We start from the raw sequence: 20579 nt of genomic DNA on the forward strand, positions 1-20579 counted from the left end.
CGCGTGTAATAGAAGTCAAGCATGGCTTGGGCCATCGCATTGAAGCCGCATTGACGGCCAAAAGGTATGGTATATGGCATGGAGCATGGAGTATGGAGTATGGAGTAGCACTAGATATACACAGATGGAGCCAACTGGTTCAGGTGCAAATTGAATGCCTATGCCTTTCTGGACCCTCCATCCGTTGCCCGCTTAGATAATTTATTTTCATGCTGCCTGCCCTGGCGGAAAAGATTAATCAAGATTTGCACATGCTTGCATTCAGTACGCCTCAGATTTTCGCAGTGCGCAATCGCATAAATAAATTTATTTTTGTTATAAACTGTAATCACTTCCCGCAGCAATTAGATGCGTCGCCCTAGCTCTCTGTCACCGATCTTCTCCGATCTTGTCTTTATATCTTGTGTTTGATACAAACGCCCGATGGCAGGGTATAGAAACTTCCAGTTCATTGGCCTCTCACGCTGCTTGGTTTTTGCCATTAGTTATGTGTCTTTTAAATACTAGTTTATTGGAGGATTTTAACGATCCATTAGTGTACAATTAATGAACATGCAATTTTTTTTAGAACATCTTATCTTATCTGTGGAACAAAAGCAGCACACACATAATCTGTAAAAAAATTGACTATTTCTTTTACTTCTATGTGAAAGACACTACGAATGGGTTCTCATATAAATATTAATCACTAAGATATAGTAATAATATGTACATTAATCTGTAACAACTGTAATTTCCATCAATAACTTGTTTATTAAAGCCAAGCTAAGAAAGTTATTTAATTTCCTATTGAAATGCAATATATCATGGTAAGTAAACCAGTCCAAGTGGCTATCACTTAGGGAAAATCGCAAATAAATTCATTTAAATAGTCACATTTTATTGGCAATTCGGGAGCTGGCACACAACATGTTGTACAACGTATACTATAAATCTCAATGCAATCCAGTCCAATCCGTTTTCCATGCGGTGAGGATCTTATGTCTATTCGGAGTGGAGACGTCGTTTGGGGGCCATGCGAATGAAGGGTGTTGGGGGCGCCATGGCCACCTTCACCTGGGCCTGTCTGGCGGCATAATCCTCGGCGATGGCGGTGCGCCACCTCTCCACCAGGGAATCTCCGCCAGCCAAGCGCACCGGTTGCGGGGTTTCCCGGGTCAGGGGGAAACGGGCCACAGTCAGGGGCACATCGTTGTAGTCGTAGTCATCGCTGGCCTTCTCCGCCGCCAGATTGGGACTCTTGATCACCAGTTGGTTGCGGGTGGGCAGCGAGATGCTGAAGGCGGCTGCCTCCTCGGGCGAAACTCCCGCTATGGCCGTGGCCTTGGGCGAGGCTACAGCCAAGCCATTGCGGCCGGAAAGGGCCACGGCATTCGGCTTGGAGGAGGCCACTCCACCCTCACCGGCAATCGAGAGACCTGAAAGGGTTTTTTTTTAACTTAAGTTAGACAATCTCTAACGTGAAATAAGTCTAGCTTGGTGTACCCACCCACTGGCTTGGCTTCGGCCACGGCGGCATCCTTCTTGGGAGCCATCACGGACACACTGTCGTTGACATCCTCGTAGGGATCCTCGTTGTTGGGCGGCAGGAACTGCTCGTCCGGCGAGAACTGCTGCTCGGTGACCTCGTCCAGCTTCTGTTCGTCGATCTTCTGATCTGCCGGATTGTTGGTGGCCTCCAGGCCAAAGTTCGACGGCTGCTTCTGGGGATTGCCATTGCCATTGCCGAACATTTCCGGCTGGAGCAGTACACTGAAGTCCTTAATTTGGCCAGTTTGCTGGAGCAGGGCCAAACTCTGGGCAGCCTGACCCAGTTCCAGCAGACTGCTGGCATAGACCTTGTTGTCCTCCTCACTGAACGAGCCCTTGCGCTTGGCCAGCTCCTGGATGGCCACCAGTCGAGCGGCGGCCAACTGGATGCGGTTGAAGTCACTGGCGCTGGCCGAGATCGAGCTGGTGGCGCCACTGGCCACTCCATGGCCATCGGCGATGGCCGAGATGCTGGCTGCCGAGATGGTGATGGTGTCATCGGCATCCCTGGGCACAGCCCTCACCTGCGGCTGCTGGCGTTGCAGGATGAAGCTGCCCAGGCTGCCGTCCCGCTGCGGACGCAGCTGGAGGAGCTGACCCCTCAGTCCTCCGTAGTACGGATGCTCCTCGAAGACCAGCGGAGCCGCCCTCGATCTGTGTCTGCTTGTGGGGGTTAGATTCGGTTATAGAGGAGCGTGTGGGTGTGTGGTTGTGTGGGTGTGTTTCGGTGGGAGGTGGTGGGAGTTGCCCGGAGAAAGCGTTGGGAAAGCATCGGGATATCTACAGGGGATTAGCGGCACTACGCGATGACCCAAGGCGCAAGAAGCTGTACAGTTTACGTTTTACTTTATTTACAGTCTAAGGGAATGACACATTTTTATAGGCCTCTGTTCTTTGCTCTTAACATAGGAACATGGGAGAACCGAGAGCTTCAGTTCAGATATACGAGATTATAGGGCACACTTTCAGAAACCGATTTGTAAGCTATGGTTTTTAAGTAAATAAAACTCAGCAAAAGTCAACTGAGAAATCGGTTAAAGAAAGTGAGCCTACAATTACAAAGTCCTTTAAGTAAACAGATCCAGTTCCAGATCCGCAGTGGCATGAGCCTTGCCGCCCACACCCGCAATGGCCACCGATTCCGGATTGAAGTATACGTTAGTGGGCACGCCCCTCTTCAGATACGCCTTCGAAATGGGCGTGGATATGGCTGTGCCACCATTGCCCACCACCGCCTTGGAATGCGGTTCCAGGATGAGAGCCGCCTGCTTGCGTCCCTGGACGGCCTGGGCCTGCTCCGGTCTGTAGGGCAGGAAGTAGTTGCCAAAGGGGATCTGGGGGAAGTTGGCCGAACTGGTGCTGGTCCTGCCGGTGGCCTCCACTTTGGGCGGTTGTCTGCCAGTCGACTGCTTTCTCAGCTTCTGTGGGGCCGCCTTCCTGAACTTCTGCATGGCAGAGCGCGAAGTGGAAATCACCAGCTTGCCGGGAATGGGTACGATCTCTTCGATCACATACTCCGGATTTATCTTGCTAACCGCTGAGCGGAGACCCGAATCACTCCTGAGATCACCAGATACTTGGCCTGTGGTTCGAGTCTTCGGTGCAGGTAGTGCCTGCAGTTTTTCCGGCTTTTCGATCTCGCTGGAGCTGTCATCGGCTAAGCCTTCTGGTTTGGCAGTCGTTGTGGTTGTGACCTCGGCTGCGCTGGTTTTGGCGGCATTGGGAACAGTGGGTTGCACTAGGTAAGCCAATGGGGGCAGTTGGTAGGCGGCATAGTAGGGAGCAGCATGCAGCAGCACGGGTTGGTAGGCTCCGTAGGGCGTGAGATGCTGGGCCGGAGCGGTGGCTGCAACCAGTTTTCCGGACTTCGACGCCTCCGCAACGGGCTGCCCCGGTGGCCAGGCCTCCACGTTGGTGGTGCGCCAGTAGGCACTTTGGTTAGGATAGTTTTGGTTTAGGATAGCATAGGGGAAAATGGTGGAGAGAGCCGCCGGTTAGTCTGATAATATTTACAGCAACATTTCGAGTGGGGTTAGTGAGGAGCATGCTGGGATAGATGCGTATTAATGGTACTCTATTACTACTATGTACAGTTTACACGATGAAAGCAAAAGCCCAAACATTTACGAAATACAAAGATTTATTAGAACACTAGACAATAGCAACTATGGAACCTAACTAAAAGTGCTAGTTAATAGCTATTAGGGTTAAGCCTCAGACTCAAACTGGCCCGCCTCCAGTCCCGCCCCCTGATCCTGCTCCTCCTCCTCCTCCTCCGCCTCCGGCGTTGTGGTGCCCGTGGGCGGGGCATAGTAGACCGTTGGTCCCGTGGCCACGATTTTTCCCTCGCGCGGAAAACTCCTCGTCTCCAGATCGGTGCGTGCCAGGGCATCCTTCAGATCCACATTCGCCGGAATCGAGATGACCTTGGCCCCCGGACCGGCGATGGTCAGACTGCGTGGGTGGGTCAGGGCATAGCCGCCGGGACCCACTATTGCGGTGCCACCGCTTCCGGCCGTGGCCACGCCCCCGGGACCTGCGATTGCGATGCCGCCCCTGCGCACCTTCAGCCGCTGGATGATGATGCCGCCTTCGCGCAACGCCTGTTTCTGGGTGCTCTGCTGGGCGGTGGCCACTTGGGCCACCGTGTGCATCAGGTGGTGGCCCTTATGGGCAAACAGATGCTTCTCCGAGGACGCACTGTTGTCCAGCTCGGCAGCCGTGTTCTCCACGGTGTCCACATCATCCGACATCCCATCGCCATCGCCAGCGCCCTCGTTATCATCATCCCATTTGTAGTCGGCCGAATCCAGGGGCTGATTCTTTACCGGAACATTGCCCACGATCGCAGGACCATCTCCGGCTGAGGCCGCCACGGGCGGTCGGAATGGCAGCTTGAATATGTTCTGGAAGGCATTCTTGATGGCCGCCGAGGTTTGGTTCTGCATCTCGGCGATGTTCATTCCGGGCATGCGGAAGGGATTCAATCGATTCCGATTGGGCATTAGGCCACCAGATGGTGGCAAAGTGGAGCTAAGGGAAACTGGGGCCGAAGTGGCCTTGATGTTTGTGGCGCCCTGCTTATCGGCTTCCTTGCCACTCAAACGCACTGGCTTTGCCGTAGTGCTAACCCTTTTCCTATTCACAGAGTTTAGGTTAGTCAATTCCGGTGCCAGACTGTGCTGAATCTTCTGTGGCTTATGGACAGGCTTCTCGCGGGAGTCCAAACGGTAGTCCTTAAAGGGAGTAGGAGCAGGAGCAGGAGCAGGAGCCGGACTAGGAGCAGGACCAGGAGCAGGAGCAGGAGTAGGAGCCTTGGTGGTGGCGTTACCCCTCTTTGGTGTACCGTCCTCGTTGAGGGCCAGTTCCCGGGGCAGGAAGAACAGATGGTACTTGGGCGTCGTCTTGCCCTGCTTTCTGCCCGCCTTGGCTTTGCCATAGAAGCTGTCCACATCGCCAATGATCTTGTAGCCCTTGACCTTGTACTCCTGCGAGGCGTGCTCCTTGAGGTACTCGTCCTTGTTGAGTTTGTACAGGTGCACGGGTATCACAAAGTGGGCGGGCAGCTGTTGAGCCTCTTGCTCGGACTTGGGCTGGGGCACCTCCACTTGGTTGGGTCGGAAGTACAGCTGGGATTGCTTCTCCTCCTGGGAATCTGTTTTAACTGTCTGGCGCAGTCTGGGCGGCAGATTGTAGCCACCTCCCGCCACATTCCTCGTGAGTTTCACCGCCCTGATCGAGGGTTCCAGCAAGGTCTGACCATGGCTGCCCGAGAAGTGGTGCTGATGAGCATGAAAGGGCTGGTGGGCTGGCTTGGGGAACAGGTACTGACTGGAGTCGAGGATGGGCGGCAGCTTGGGCTGCTCCGGCTGCTTCTTCACGTAGCCAAAGGCCTCGTTGACCCTGGCTATCTGCTCGAGGATGCGCTTGGCCTCGTCCGCCTTTTCCGAGGACGGAGGCATGGCCGCACTGGGCTCAAACTCCTCGGGAAATTTGACCAGCCGCTGCTTCTGAATTCTGCAAACGAAAGTGGTGTTTTGTTTGGTGGTCGCTCTCTCTTCTGGTTGCTAATGCAGGGGAATGTGTGGGATGGTTTGTGGGGCAATGATTTTTTCAGTTTGGGGGTTAGTCACAAGTCTATTGGGTTTAGTCACAAAGTTCTAGGCGAGCGCATCAACTTCTACTTGGCATGAGCATTAGCGTTGAGGCATTTCTGTTAATGGGGTCTTAGGGCTGGGTAACTAGTGACTAGGCTACTTACTCGACGGCCAGTCCACCGTTGGGCTGTTGGGCCTGGCTGAAAGCCAAAGAGGCCACAATCAGTGCAGATAGCTGGAAGATAAATGGGTGACAACAGGTTTAGTGATTTACGATACTTTGAACTGCCTTAGATACGACTCTCAGTATTCCGATGTCGTAATAGACACAAGAATGCGGTCAAATCCCTCGCGAAAGTCTTTCTCTTTTCTGCTCCTCCAGCGCATTTGCATAATTTCTCGTCAAGCCCCAGAGCTAAGCCGAAAAGTGAGAGCCCAGCCCGCCAAGAATACCAAAAGTACTCAGCGGATTTTCCCTCGAACACGATGATTGTCGATTGTCGATTGTCGACCGTCGAGAAGCTCACGATCGGCAAATATTTGACTCACTCTCGCCGGCTCTCCACATCTTTGGCAAAGTCAATATTGACGCAACCGTTAGCCGGTGGAGTCGAACGCCCATCTATCAACGCCGAAATGTCACTAAGCCGAGAGGAGCTGAGATACCCATACCCATACCCATACCAATACTCAGCTACCCAGGTTGGAGCCACAGCCAAAGCCAAAGCTGGATCCGATCTGAAGTCGGGGCTCGTGTTGTGTCATTGACCTGAACCTCTAGGCGTTACGATCTGTTACGATTTCGGGCCAAAGCGTAACTCGAGAGAGATTCTGGCCAAGAGGCTGTCGAACCTGGTTGGCATTGATTTGCAAGATCTCTTGCATCCCCCGAGATGTATTTCGGCCTGCTTTCTTTTGTGACTATAGCCTTATTTACTACATTGCTCGTTCATAACGCAACCTTATCCCGTATCCCGTATCCCGTATCGTATCGGGTGTGTCTTGTCCAAAAATAAACTGGGTTAATGGCTCGAATGCAAAGTTTAAGCGCAGCGTTTTATGTTCTTAAACAAGATATAACAAGATACAAATGGGTCTGTCTCCTGTTCTGCTTATCCGCTCGGGTGTCGATTGCTTTTAAATGATATTCCGAAGACATTCGGATGGAGCTAATTGGGCGGAGATTGATGGGATGTGTGGATCAACATTTAAAAGTTCTCACAAATTGATTAATTTATGAACCACTATCAATGCACCATCTATTTCTATTTTATAGACCTGAAGTTCTTTAAGCACCCCACACAAATGTTTTCGATTGTTTGCTGAAGCGCCGAGTGAAAGAAGACTTTTATTGGCATTTGTTAGCCCACGCATGATTTTGTTACGTTTGTGGCATGTTAATTTTATGATCCCCGAGTCATAATTGATTTTTGGGCTTTTCATTGTAAGTGTTCGTACTGGTTATGGTTATAATTGAATGGTATTGTACCTTATAAGCAAGGCGCTGACGAGTTTGGACTTTTAAGGGCGTGCTTGTCTTAAAGGCAATATGAATAATGCAAGGAATAATGCGGACGGGGATATAAATGATTCATTCTCACTTTTTTACTGGGGAGGGGCTAGAATATTGTCACGTTCTGAAGGCTTTTCACTTTTCAGCAGAGATTTAATCTCTCTTTACAAAGGAAACAATAACTAAAACAAAGGTCTTTTGACCTTTTCAATTATTAAAAAAATAATCCTATAAAAGCTTTTAGCATTTAAATTGATTTCTGAATATTAAAACGCCAAAAAAAGAGTCTAGCCACATTATTAATATTTGCATATGGCACAGAACATAATTAAGGCTAATTTTCGTGGCCAGAAAAAGCCAAGAATCGAGGCAAGAACCAAAAATGTCGCTTAGTGAAAGTTCATTTCAATTCAGAAGTGAAAGAAACGAGAGACTCAAGGCACGAACTTGGGCCAGTTGACGAGTTAATGAGTTCAACGGCGGCACAGAGCAATTAATGATTAATTGCGGTCAGGTATAAACTAGTTTCGTTTCGTTGTAACAAAGAAGTGGTCAGGTCTTAAGAATTAATTCCAATTTTTGGCTTGGTTTTACTTACAACAAAGAAGCGCATTTTAATGCCGAATTATGGTGAACAGTTTCTGATTCCTTATTGTTTTGCTAAATTGCTGTCGATGCGTTGGCTGACCAATCCTCGCCTTGACCATATATCCTTGAACTGCGAACGAGAAACGGGATGAGTGTCACTCTGGGCTGTTACGCGGCAAAATAACACACACGCTTGCACTAAAAGCCAATCCTGTTGAGCTTTCAATTTACGATTGTTTCAGGTCTGAGTTCTTTACTTTTCTCTTTTTTATTTTTATTTTTATTTTATTTTTTTTTGTCACGCACAATATAAATAGGGACTGGAACTCCTACCAAGAACCAATAACGAAGAGTCAAGAGCCAGCGAGCCAGGCGACGACTGAAGATGAACTGAGTGCTGGCCGGGCCCAGCGCGTCTGTTTATAACATTTCCATTAGCGATGCAAACGACGAAGCGAAAGAAATGGCCAAGAAAACAGGGCCCGATCAGGTGTAAGAGAATTGGGCCTTGTGGCCCAAAGAGAGAGCCGAAGAGAAGCCCAGCCCGAGAAGTTGGGCACGTAGTCGTGGAGCGCCTTGGCCTGGCTTTTATCTGGGGGCGTGGATCTGTGGGTTAACTGGGTACCAGCTTCAGGCCGAACTTCAATTGATATTCAGGCTTCCAACTCTAGGATTTCACAGATAGTTTGCCTAACTCGCACACATTTCGCCAGAAATTTGTCATGTGTCAGCAAAAGAGGGGGCCTCTTCAGGCTACTGTTTCGCACTTAGAGCACCTAGCTAGAACGCTGACTTTGATTAATTGGCCGTTTATTGGCTTGATTGAGCGTGACTGGACAGGGGCGAAGTGCCGAGCCATTACAAGTGGAGTGGAATAGAAGCGAAGTGCGTGTGGGAAGTGAAGAGGTAATCAGCTCGGAACGGGCCCCAACATGACATAAGCCAAAATGGTAAGCGACTTAAGACAGGCTCGAACTGAGCTGATGAATGAATCGCTTGGCTGTTGGGCAATTCAATTAAAATGTTTGCCAGCGACTCGTTAGAAAGCGGCTGCTCAAGAATCGTGTTCTTTTTCTGATTTGACAGCCAATTCGGCGTGAAGAGTTCACACACTTCTCGGGTATCAACAGATGTCAGGATTAAGGCTTAGCCCGGGGGCCATTTCAGAGGCGTAATCATAAATCACAAATGTCTGGAATCAGGCGGGAATCGATTTCCTTTCCCAGTTCGTGCTCTAAGTCATTTGTTTTCTGCGCCAAAGAAAGTCTTTATTGGCCCAGAGCAATCAATTTACTGGCTGCCATTAATTCCTTTATTGGTTTTTATGCCCCAACTAGCCAGCTACTGATTTTTTAAGGCACTGTAATGCACAACAATAATGCATATTTCTTGATTAACCAGGATCGAACTGGGGTCGACCTCTGTGGCACACGCAGGCATCAATAAAATTGCCACAAGATTTATGGTTTCGACTGAGCAGCGCCGGCGGGAGCATACGAAATTAGCAGCAACACGTTGTAAACCCCGAACGCACCACTTGAACCACAATTGGAATGCAGCAATCAAAAGGCGATAAATCGAACCCGGCCAGCAAGCCAAGCAGAGGAGTTGAGGAGCCGAGGAGTTGAAGACCCAGAGACCTTGGGGCCTATTTATAAATGCTGGCAAACGGGACTGCGAGTGGGGATGTCGTTGCCTAGGCCTGGGCCAATTAAGTCTGACCTTCGACGAGGATGAGGAGTGAGGAGTGAGGAGTGAGGAGTGAGGCGGAGTCCCAGCCAAACCGTTGTTTATAGGAAGGTTGGGGGAAGAAGAACGGCTAACTGGCACCTGGGAGAGCCAGAGCCCCAGTAATTGGTGGCTTTAATGCAGGCAGCCGTTCTGCTGTTATGCTAACCCAATTATGCACCTCGACGGTTTCCCAGCTGGGCCATTGATACCGAGAACGCTGAGAACGTGGCCACTGGAAGCCCTAGGCCCGGCCAAATAGAATCTATGTCAGCGGCAAGCTTTTTAGTGCTTTTCTGTACATTCTTTTAGTGCATTGAGCGAAGAAAGTTTTTGGGGTTTACGTAGGAACTTGTTTCAGGGAAACTAACCGCTTAGATCTCTTGACATCAATTTTAATTGTGGCAGTGAAACTTTCGCTTAAACACGACGCTGTAATAATTTTTTTGTTTTTTTTTAGCAAATATGCATATTATTATATTATCGCATTTGGGCTTTTCTTTGTTTCGATCACGGGCCCGAAATATATATATTTTTTATTTAGGCCACGATGTGGACGCCAAGGCTTTCCGTTCGATTCAAATTATTTGGCAAGTGCGCGCACGCGTCGAACATTTCAAATGTTTTATTATTTTGGTCCCTTTCCGATCAGAAATTACCCAAACAAAAATAAATAAAAGCAAGAGGTGACTCAATTCGGCTTTGGGATGCACAAACCATTTGTAAAATGATTTTGTCGACCGAATAACCATTTTTATGAGCGGAAAATCAATTAGGCCTTATAAAATGCATAAGTTGTACGAATTGTCTCGGGCCAAAGCACGCGCCACAAACAATTAAAGGTTTTACACTCATTTACGATGCCAATGATTACCTTCTTCTATTTTATGCAAAAATGTTTTGGTAAAAAAAGTGTGTACTAGTATATGTCTATAGGAAAAGTTGTATTTTAATCATTTTAATATGGCAACTTTAATAGATATATCAATTGATCAATTGATGACACTAAAAAGCAAAAATTAAAAGAAATTTGAAAGAAATACATTCATCATAGTCCTTAAAGTCTGCATAATATATACATATTTTTTTATTTATATTTTGTAAGGGTCAATCTTTAAACGGCTTGTACGATAGTCTCCCGTTTAATACAATCGCGAAGTCATTAACAATTAAGATCTAGATTCAATCAATTGAGAACCTATTTTCCTACATATTTCAAACTGTTTTGCTGAAGACCAAAGGCTTTTTTGTCGGCTAATTCAAAACATAAAATTATACAATTATTTTTGAAAATTAAAGCCAATAAATAGAGCCAATATATTAGCGATTTATTCAAAAAGAAAAAACTTGTATATATATAAAAATTACGGATATTTGCTGATTTTTTTTTTAATAGAGCGTTCCTAAATATCTAATTAAAGTGTGCCAGTGGAATAGCCAAGCAAAACCAGAAGTCAACGTATTCATTGTCATTCATTCTTGGAGGTAAGTCCCCTGCAGTTGAACTCCCCGATCACGTAGATGTCAAACTTGACAGTTGACACTGTCAGATCTCCAAATACTGCCATTAAATAACAAAAAAACACCCAAGTAGGACGAGCAGTGGTTCAGCTAATTTGTTTATTTACGTGTAGCCACGATATTTATGCAACTCTTGCAGGCTCGCCAAGGCATTTGTTTGGATTCCGTTTCGATTTCCGACATCGAGTTCCGTTTCCGATTCCGAGTGCTGCTCAGCGGCGGTTGAGGTGGCGGTGGCCTTGGCCAAATTACCACCCATGACCACGAACCCGATGCCGGCGCCCGCCTTGTAGCTCAGCTCGTGGTAGCCAGCCTCATCGTAGTAGGAGTATCTGCCCAAAACATTTCCCGACTCGTCGGTGTGCTGGGCATGGGCCATCTGGTCGGTGCTGAAATCGAAGTTCTGGTGGCTCTGTTGGGCAGGCGGTGCTGTTATGTAGCCCCTGCTCAGCGAAGAGGTGGCCAGGTTGTCCTGTGCACTGTGGAAGATCCTAGGCAGTGGGTTATGCCGGGTCCTAAGAGCCTGATGCACAAACTGCAAGGGTTGAAAGGATTCCAGGGATGAGCCCCCATAAGTAGGAGGAACGACACTCCTATCCAGTCTATCGCCATCCGTATTGTAGGAGTAACCAAGTCCATTGAAGTGCATATAGACCTGGGCTGCCTGAGCACAGGAAACACCCAGCAGACCAATCCAAGCCAGCAGCATCTCGTTTTAAGTCTCGAAACCAACTAAACTCTAAGCAGGCAGTGACTTGGGCTTATATAAAGACCCAAAGAAACCGCAATGCAAAGACCAACCTGCTTACGGCAGCCACCACGGATATCAGATAACTCTGGATACAGATACAGATACAGACGTAAAGTGTATTCCGCTTTAAATACTGTTACAGTTTCCATGTGGAGTCAACCCAGTTTCGGTTACTTAACAATGATCACTTAGAGCTAGGCACTACGAACTACAGATCCGATCGGAGGAGGGGAGTACTCGGTGCTAGTGCTCCCGCGAGGCATTCAGCTCGGCGATCTCGTCCTGACGCAGTGCCTCCGAGGGCGAGAGTCCAATGCGCCCGCCCAGCGGCACAATGTCGATGTTCTGGACATGGGCACGCACACTTTGGCCGGGTGGCAGGCCCACATACCATTTGCCCACGTTCTTGATGACGGTGGAGTCGCGATGGCGCTGCACCCACTCCCGATCCCGATCGATCTCCAGGATGCGGTGGTTGGCGGTGACCAGTGGCGGCAGGGAACTGCCCACATCGTCGTCGTTGAGGTGGTAGTTGTCGCCGGGTCCGCTGATGGCACTAGTGCCCGATCCACCTGTGGGCGGCAGGTAGCCCATGGCCGGAGTCGCCTTCGCCGGAGGCCGCGACACTACCACCTCCGCGGCGAACGCTTCCCCGGCCGGATGGCTTGCCCCTGCCCACTCCCCTTCCGGCGTAGGCACCTCCTCCGCCAGAACCACCACCACTACCAGCAGCAGCCTTGGAACCAGCACCGCCAGTACCACTGGAACCACCGCCACCTCTCTGTGAGCTACTGCCTCCGCCATCGTATCTCGTACTGCCACGTTGGGAACTTCCCGCTGCGAAGCCCCTGCGATCCTCTTTGTCCTGAAAGTTGGTGGAGCCTGAGGAGCTGCTGCTCAGTCCGACGTCATCCTCTTGATTGTCCCCATCGGGTCCGAGATCCTCATCAGCTGTTCCCCCATCTCCCGCACCCTGATCCCTAGCTCTTCCGCCGTCTGCTGGCTTTAGGTAATCTTTGCCACCTGGTCTGCCTGGAGTGCGCCCCCTGCCAGCACCACCACCCGATCCTGCTGCTGATCCTCCCGCAGTACCCGAGCCACCTGCTCCCCCCACCGCACCGCCTTTGGGACCCAAGCGCCCGCCAGCACCCCTGCCAAAGTCATTGGCCAGTCGAAAATCGGGATCTGCCAGGCGGAAATCGGCCACGGAGGGATTTATGTGGGTGCCAGGACCAATGCGGTTCTGCACCACCCGATAGCCAATTCCCGCTCCTGCTATGTACTCCACTGTCCGCTGCACGCCCTTGTCGTCTAGGAAGGAATACGTGCCCCGCACCAGGCCATCCGGAGCTCGACTCTCGGCCCGTCGGTGATCCGGACCAGAGGCAATCAGCTTGTAGCTCCCAGCAGGTCCCCGTTGAACGGACATCTTGCCACGCGTTTTGGGATGGGACTTGTACAGCGGACTGGAGTAGGCCACCGTGGACGGACTATCCGGCACAGCATTGGAGATCTCGAAACCAGTTCCGGCTCCGGCCGCATAGCGAACACTGTGCCGCTCGCCCACATCGTCCAGATATGAGTAAAGTCCTGAAAATGGTAGGGAATAAGTTAACTAATTTAGTAAAACTTAATAGTAAAACCAAATACCTGGCTATTCAATTCAAAATTTTATATTTATTAAAATTAAATTAAATATTAAACACAATGCCTAATAAATTGAATGATTTATATATAAATATTTTATTTAATGTGAAAAATATTAGGTTTTAAATATTTAAGTTGAGTTTTTAAATTTAATAAACTATATTAGATTTTGAGTTTTTAAAATCAATTCCCTAATAGTCAAAATAAAGCGACTAATTTTTTATTATTTAATTTTACTAGATTTTTTTTTATGGCATTAATATTTCCTGAAACACTTACAGAGAAAACAGAGTTCCGAAATTCCAATTCGGAGCAAAAATACGCTATCACATTCTAAGAAGTAAACCAAAACATTTTAGTAATCTAACAATTATAATTATTTTTACTTTTTGAAATGATTTTCCCCGGTTTTTGCACCTAAAGCTATTGCTGTTTTCTCTATGAAATAATAAATGCTATGAATTATTAGAGGCTTACCCCTTATCCTGTTGCCCGAATCATTTTCCTCGCTGCGCGACTGATCTGGAGTGCGAAAACTAAAGCTGTAAGAGGGATCGTCGAAGGGATCGGCCAGCGGATCGTCGGGACTTCCACGCGGCAGTACCGGATACTGGGCCAGGTCCATTTTCCGATGGATCTTCGGTCCGTTCACGCGAAACCTGTATGTGAAAAGAATGGGAGAGATTAATTAGCTGCCGAACACAATGAGTGGAGGGGATTGGGTAAACCAGCTCCCAGCGGAAGCGGATTTGCACTGCAATTCCGACTATATTGATCCGATCTCTGAACCCGGCACGTCGTTACTTTGATTACCCCACATCTCGGGGAACGAATCTGAATCCCATTCAGAATCATCGCTATCGCTGAGCATCTGCAATCGGTACGAGCCGAGCGAGTGGCTATAGTTTTTGCTCGAAACTCTCAGGCCAGTCAATTTGTTAACAGCTTTTTGTTTCCACCAATTTACCGGATTACCCAATTGCAAAAAACAACAGTAGTCGAAGCGGTAATGGAAAAACGTTTAGGCAACGCCAGAAAAAACAGTCCAATGTGTTAGAACGGCTCCAACTCCGAACCGCCCGTTGGCTTGGGATCCGCTTCAGTGGCCGCCGCCTGCCGCCAACCACTGATATATGAGCTCAACTCTGGCATCGAGGGGAGATAACTCACTTTGTGCTGCCACTTCCTGCACTGACAATACACTCGAAAAATGGCTGTATGTTGCACACTGAATAAATATGATTTCTTACTTGGAAAAAGTTAATTAACGTAAATAATAATTGTTTAAACATTTTTGGAACCTTGCTCATTCAAGTCTTTTCCAACTTCCATTGTCCTTAAAAATTATAAATCTTTCTGTTAATTATAAAAAAAATTTCTGATAATACTTTTAGCAGCGTATAGAACATTTTTAGGGGCCCCTTTTCTGGTTATTGTTTTATTTAATTTGAATTTATTTATTTACATTGTCTAGAGCTAGACATTTTCAACATTTTTGCGAAAAGCCCTTAATTAAGAAAAAAAATATTCGAAACTAAATCTAAATAACCTTATAAGTTGAAAAACTTTTAGGACCACCAAAGGAGCTTTGTTCTGTGGCTTTTCTTTTATTTTTTGCTGTTTTTTAATTACGACTCAAAAATGAAAAATAAACATTAATCATTACCCAAACTTCAAAAAAATTGAATTGGTTTTGTAAAAAGTTTTCATTTAAAAAACATTTTATATTCTTCTATTTGGACTCATATCCGAACATAATACCTTTCTCTTAATTTTTTACAAATGAACATATTTAAAAAATTTAACAATCTAATGGATCTAATTCTCTGAGTGCACCACCAGTGCCGCATTAAAAGCACCCGGATTGGGCGTCTTCGTTTACTCACCCACGTGGTCCGGCTGTGTAGACCGTCTCCTCGATCTGTCCGCTCGCCGGACTCCGCGAACCGTAGCGACCTCGCACCGTGTTGTCCGGAGTGCCCGAGGCGCTGTGATAGTAGCCGCCAATGTCATCATTTGCATGTCTTTTGGCCGATCGGTTCGGTTCGGTTCGGTTCGGTTTGCCACAAGAAGTGCCACAAAACAGTATTTCCATCGAAACACAAGTAATTGCGTTGCCCCATGCGTGCGAAATGGAGAGGGAAAGATGGTCGGAAGCGTGTTAGTGTTGTGGTTGCAAAACGTAAAGGCGTTAAAGAGGTGCTAAAAATCTCAAATTTGCTGGAGTGTGATGTGAATGGAGGTAGCAAACATCATTGACCGATTAGATGATTTGTTAGATTTATGACCCATGGCTGTTAAATACAGTAATTGAGCTGTTCCCTTTCAATGGTTTTGGTATTTGGTTTAACAATTAGGGTTCATGTGAATTGGTAACGAACTTGTTTGCCCTCAGGATTTCATTCTTGATGAAATCGTAGGAAAAACTTGACTTAATAATAATTTATAATTAATTAATTCTTAAAATTTGTATGCGGAATTTTGTAATTTTATAAGTAATTAATGTTTGATAAGATGATTTAATATTAAGGAGGAGTTTTCTTTCAAACTTGAGTAACAAATCCTTTTCTGTCAATAAAAAAATTAGTTAAAAGGATAAAATCAAATTTTAAGAAATACAATCAAGTCTCTATTCAGTCAAGATATTTTCATAACAAGGATACATAATCAAATGTCCTTTCAGAAACAAACAAGGAAACATAGTTGAATGTTCAAATTTTAGAAAATTAAAAACATTTCAAAAATTTTAACTTTGCAAAAAGTATATTTATCAAGATTTTTATGCATTTTAAGAGAAAATCATTTAATTTAATGGCACTAGTCAGAAATTGTATAATAAAGTTAATATTTAGTAATAGGTGAATGAAATATGTAATGAGTCACAGGGTTAAGCGAATGAAATTGATTTTTAAAACCACTTTTTTCTTCAGTCCTTCTAATAGTCTTTTTAAAAACTTCACAATTTCTTTGTCACACAGCTTTGTACCGAAACTGAAAAGATCCATCCTCGTTGATGGTATTGTATTCGATCTCCGCTCTGGCCGGATCCGCACAGTATCCCAAAATAGCGCAGAGAAACGGGAGGAGATGCAGGTGCCGATGCAGATGCAGCATGTTCAAATCGCATTTGCCTTAATCCAGTCCAGAGATCAAACGAGCATCCTGTCCCAGGGGCACAGTCACTAAATAAAATTATATGGCCCCAACCGAACCGATCGAGCCCCAAACCGAACTACGATGAGATCCCGTCTTAGACTTGTGCTTTTTCCAGGAGGAGGAGGAGAAACTAGTGGCTAGAACAACGCGACGACGACGACTGATGCGATCCAGCGTTAGACCTTCGTATTTAAATACGATTCTCAGGCGGTGAGCTCAGTGAGCGGTTCGTGCGGCGTTGAACGGCGGTGGTGGTGCTGCCGCCACTTGCCGCCACTTGTCTCACCTGACCACCCACCAAAACCGAATCCAAAACCAAAAACAGCGAACAGCCAGCCAAGCCACGAAGATGAAACAGCAGCATTTGTGTGCAAATTGCGTTACAAGAAAAGCGGAAGAGGAGGGGCTAAGGGGCTGAGGGGGAAAGGTGGTTCGCTGGATGTTCAGGTGAGAGAATTTGTTCTAATGATGGACACGCAAGTGTTGTTGCAGCTGCACTCCAGGCTTCTGGGTTGTTTATTTTGTGGGGCTCCTTGTTCGCCAGATTGAGGGGAAAGCCAGCAGCTAGGAGCTGGGAAAATGGCAAGCGGAAAATGGAAAATGGGAAATCGTGCCTGTGTAGCTGTCTGTCAATTAGCTCACGTTGTTCTTGTTCCCCGAAGTTGCAACCTGGAGAGCTTCCTGTTGACAATTCTCCCCCTTCCCCCCATCCAACTCAAATTCTAAACACTGAACATTGAACTTCAGCGCTGTCGCTTAAATTTTCCATTTTCCATTTTCCGTTAGACGGGCTTATTACAAATTCGATCCAGAGCCAGTCTAGGTCAGTGTCTTAGCTGCAATTTTCGGCCAGGTATGCAATTAAAGGCAATTACCCGTCGGCTGCAAGGAGACCAGAGAAGTTTATGACAATTTCCGCCTAGGATCTTGGGCATTTTAATGAAGCATAATTAGCGTGGAGACGCTGGCCACTTCCAAGTACAGTTATTGGCCATTGTTCTGGGTTCTAGATGGTCGAAAAGGGGTGGAAAGGGGGAGGGGGGGGGAGGGCTGGATGTGTCAGGCCCTCTGATTAGACCGCACCGCTTGGCTGCCTTTGATTCTGGTTTCAGTTATAGTTTATAGTTCAAAGTTAGTGGCCAGCCCACATCCACTACACTACCGCCTTTGATAATCTTAATGGCTGTTGGCTTTTGGCTTTTTGGCCATATATGCAAATTGGTCAGTAGGCGGAAGAGTTTTACTGGGCTCACCCATTGGCTAATTGTGCACTCAATCGGAGCGAGTGCGTTCCAAACATACAATAACCGAATCGTAATCGTAATCGCACAACCGCAGAGACAATGGAACGAAACCTAATGCGATCGGAGATATATAGCCAGATGGCTATATAGCTGCTGCCAATGACCATGTTCAAAGGCGTGTGGTCGGGCTTTAAGGACAAGTTTCTAACGGACTGCTGCACGCATGGGAAATGTGCAACCAGTTGTGGCAGCTGCGATTTCAGTTTGCCATTTGCCATTGAACCACATACCCATAGAGCAAAACTTGAAAACTGGAAATTCATAAGTGGCGAGTGTGGGCCATCCTGCCAGTTTGGCTGGAAAGTGAAAATGCTTTCGTTTTCATCGCGGTCACTTCATCGGGGGGACATTCATTTGACAGCAGCCCAGGCGTTCGGATCGGCGTGGAGTATCCAATTAATCGCTATCGCAATCGCAGCCATGAAGATTACACAACTCTTATATATCTCGAGTGTGGTTATCGCATCGATCGAGGCAGTGGAATACTTAATTCGCTTCGAGACGAAGAAGTCCAAGTGCTTGAATCCCCCCAGAACCGCCAGGAAAGTGGAGTCTGTCATCGGGGAATGCCAGGATGAGGTCCGCAATAAGTTGGTTAATGGTAGGTCTCACCATCAGTTGGGGTTTTCATAAATATTAAAGGGTTTTCGATATCGAAACAGAGGCCTATGAGATACTCAAGGAACAGGTGTCGCACAAGCAACCGCCCATCGATCCCAACGATGACTCCATCGACTTCATTTGGCCATCTGTTCCCGGGGGTTCTTCCATAGATCATGCCCCCAATATCAGCCACTACGAATACTATGTCTACGATGAGCCCGAACCACATCGCCATGTGGCCAGACTCATGAGGAACATCCGACGCCTAGACTTGACCAGTTCGGGCATATACCATCCCACATTGGTGCCTTTGGAGGACAAGCGCATCGCGGGGGTAAGTAAATCTTCTGCGAGACTTGTAGATCGCTTTTCTTCTCGTGTTAATGAAATGCAAAAACGCCGCTCAATTACGTTCAATGGCAGCCCAAGAAACAATTGGCAAAGCCCCCACTTCACCTCATAAAGCAACGCCTAAAGTCAGGGTTATTAGACAATCGAAAGAAAAGCGCAGTCGCCGTTGCGTTTGCGTTTGCATTTTCAGTTTAAGTTTCATTCAAACTCACACACCTCCGCCGGAGTTTTTTCACACACCTCCAGCAATGCTGAATTTGATGGCTGAAAAGCGCACTTAATACACATTAGCTGGCTTTATGCATCAGTAAATTGAATGTACAGATAGCCCTATACTCTCCATGTTTCCTTTGGATCTTTATTAAGATACTGTAGCTCATTATATTAATACTTATTTTTGGTTAATGATCAAAATTGTATAAATTCTGTAACGTGTTATATGTTATGCATATTGATATGATATTGCATTAAAATCAGTGTATAAATTAGAAATATGGACCATAAATTAATAAAAATATATTAAAACCTTTATAAATAGCAAACAAATATGCTCTTATAAAATGGCTTATGGGCTAACTGAAAAATAATTTTTCACATATTTTGATTTACCAAAAATAAAAATGTATATAGATATCGTTGTGTTTAAGCACACACAACATTCCCTAAAATCTTCTTAATTATAACACTTAAGCTAAAAGCTGTACTGAAGAAATTTTTAGTTAATTACAAGTTATAAAACAATTTTTAACAGTGCAGCTATATATGTATATATTTTCGTTTATTTCAAATCTGTTGAATACTTTCCACAAAAAGACTGTTACTCACTCTTACCATTATTTTTAGTGCCTGTTGCACTGCGTTTACGCCAGGAATAGTGCCATTGACAAGAAGGGCTGGCCCACGCTGGACGGACTGGTCCACTTCTACTCCGAGGGAGTCCACGAGCACGGCTTCTTCATGGCCACCCTGCGGTCCGTGAACCTTTGCCTCCGGACAATGACCGCCCGGTACAAAGTCAATCGAAAGGAGCTGCCCCAGAAAGGTGAAAGCTGCGATCTCGCTTTTGATGTCTTCGACTGTATATCCGACCAAATTACCGGCTACTGTCTGGATCAATACAGCAGATATTAGTTAGCTACTCTGTCTAGTGTGCGTAGCAATTAAATGTTTAGTGCAAGTTGAATTCCAGTTTGACTGTGTCATGCGGTGAATATTGCGATGAAATTGCAGTTTCTACAACCTTGTAGTTGCTTAGATAAAATGTTTACTAGTATACTAAAATATTTAGTTATCCAGACTATCTCCGATAAGAGAGGACCTGCTTTCAACAATCAACCTTATTTATTTTTTTAAAAGATTTTTTTTAGAAGATTAAATCTGGATAAAAAAAAGGATTTATTTATGAAAACTATTACTTAATTAATTTCTCTAATATATTTAGTTGACATTTGTTTGTGAGTTTTCTTCATAAAATAAGGGGCTCATATCTACATTTGTTTTACACAAGACCCCTGGCAGAGCTTAGAACAGTGGCGCCATCTCTTGTCACAAACATAAAGGTGCACGTACAATTAGTGAGCCCGTTCACTAATACCATAAATACATTTTATACTTACCAAGCGTCATGAGAGTGTTTATTTGTATTGTCATTTGTTTTGATCCTAGCAAAAGATTTCTCCTTAAAAATATAAATAATTATATGTAAGTTTTTGTTGAGCAAGCAATGATTTACTTTCATTTAATAGTAAATAATGCTAGCTGCGAACTAATAAAATAAAATTTTCATGACT

The 20579-nt window shown here is 46.2% G+C and overlaps 4 protein-coding genes across 8 annotated transcripts; 1 reads left to right on the forward strand and 3 right to left on the reverse strand.

Annotated features, from left to right (window-relative positions):
* Nucleotides 1-859: 859 nt before the first annotated feature.
* LOC128257546 (uncharacterized) lies at nucleotides 860-8172 on the reverse strand. 5 transcript variants are annotated; one of them, XM_052988603.1, is made up of 5 exons: nucleotides 8062-8172; nucleotides 7739-7858; nucleotides 5792-5862; nucleotides 1490-2193; nucleotides 860-1418 (listed from the first exon to the last, which is right to left on the reverse strand). In XM_052988603.1, exons 2-5 carry the CDS (start codon nucleotides 7751-7753, stop codon nucleotides 985-987), a joined length of 1224 nt encoding a protein of 407 aa, XP_052844563.1. In that variant the 5' UTR covers nucleotides 7754-7858; nucleotides 8062-8172; the 3' UTR covers nucleotides 860-984. The 5 variants fall into 5 exon arrangements, with proteins under 5 accessions (XP_052844563.1, XP_052844564.1, XP_052844565.1 ...); XM_052988604.1 differs by having other exon boundaries at nucleotides 1490-2190; nucleotides 8062-8171; XM_052988605.1 differs by lacking the exons at nucleotides 860-1418; nucleotides 1490-2193 and adding an exon at nucleotides 2360-3462.
* A 2591-nt stretch (nucleotides 8173-10763) lies between these two features.
* Nucleotides 10764-11731, reverse strand: LOC128257551 (uncharacterized). Its single transcript, XM_052988610.1, has one exon. The coding sequence runs from the start codon at nucleotides 11684-11686 to the stop codon at nucleotides 11081-11083; it is 606 nt and encodes a 201-aa protein (XP_052844570.1). The 5' UTR covers nucleotides 11687-11731; the 3' UTR covers nucleotides 10764-11080.
* Nucleotides 11732-11824: 93 nt separating this feature from the next.
* On the reverse strand, nucleotides 11825-16707 carry LOC128257547 (fibroin heavy chain). The gene is given in 5 exon segments (XM_052988606.1): nucleotides 11825-12322; nucleotides 12324-13318; nucleotides 13853-14034; nucleotides 15262-15399; nucleotides 16362-16707. Coding segments are annotated over 5 exon segments (1794 nt in total). The 5' UTR covers nucleotides 16490-16707; the 3' UTR covers nucleotides 11825-11971.
* A 1487-nt stretch (nucleotides 16708-18194) lies between these two features.
* LOC128257550 (general odorant-binding protein 70) lies at nucleotides 18195-20414 on the forward strand. Its single transcript, XM_052988609.1, has 3 exons — nucleotides 18195-18436; nucleotides 18498-18772; nucleotides 19633-20414. The coding sequence occupies exons 1-3, from the start codon at nucleotides 18256-18258 to the stop codon at nucleotides 19918-19920; spliced, it is 744 nt and encodes a 247-aa protein (XP_052844569.1). The 5' UTR covers nucleotides 18195-18255; the 3' UTR covers nucleotides 19921-20414.
* The last annotated feature ends 165 nt before the right edge of the window (nucleotides 20415-20579 follow it).

Source organism: Drosophila gunungcola, assembly GCF_025200985.1.
Source record: "Drosophila gunungcola strain Sukarami chromosome 3L unlocalized genomic scaffold, Dgunungcola_SK_2 000002F, whole genome shotgun sequence".
Classification (NCBI taxonomy): Eukaryota; Metazoa; Arthropoda; class Insecta; order Diptera; family Drosophilidae; genus Drosophila; species Drosophila gunungcola.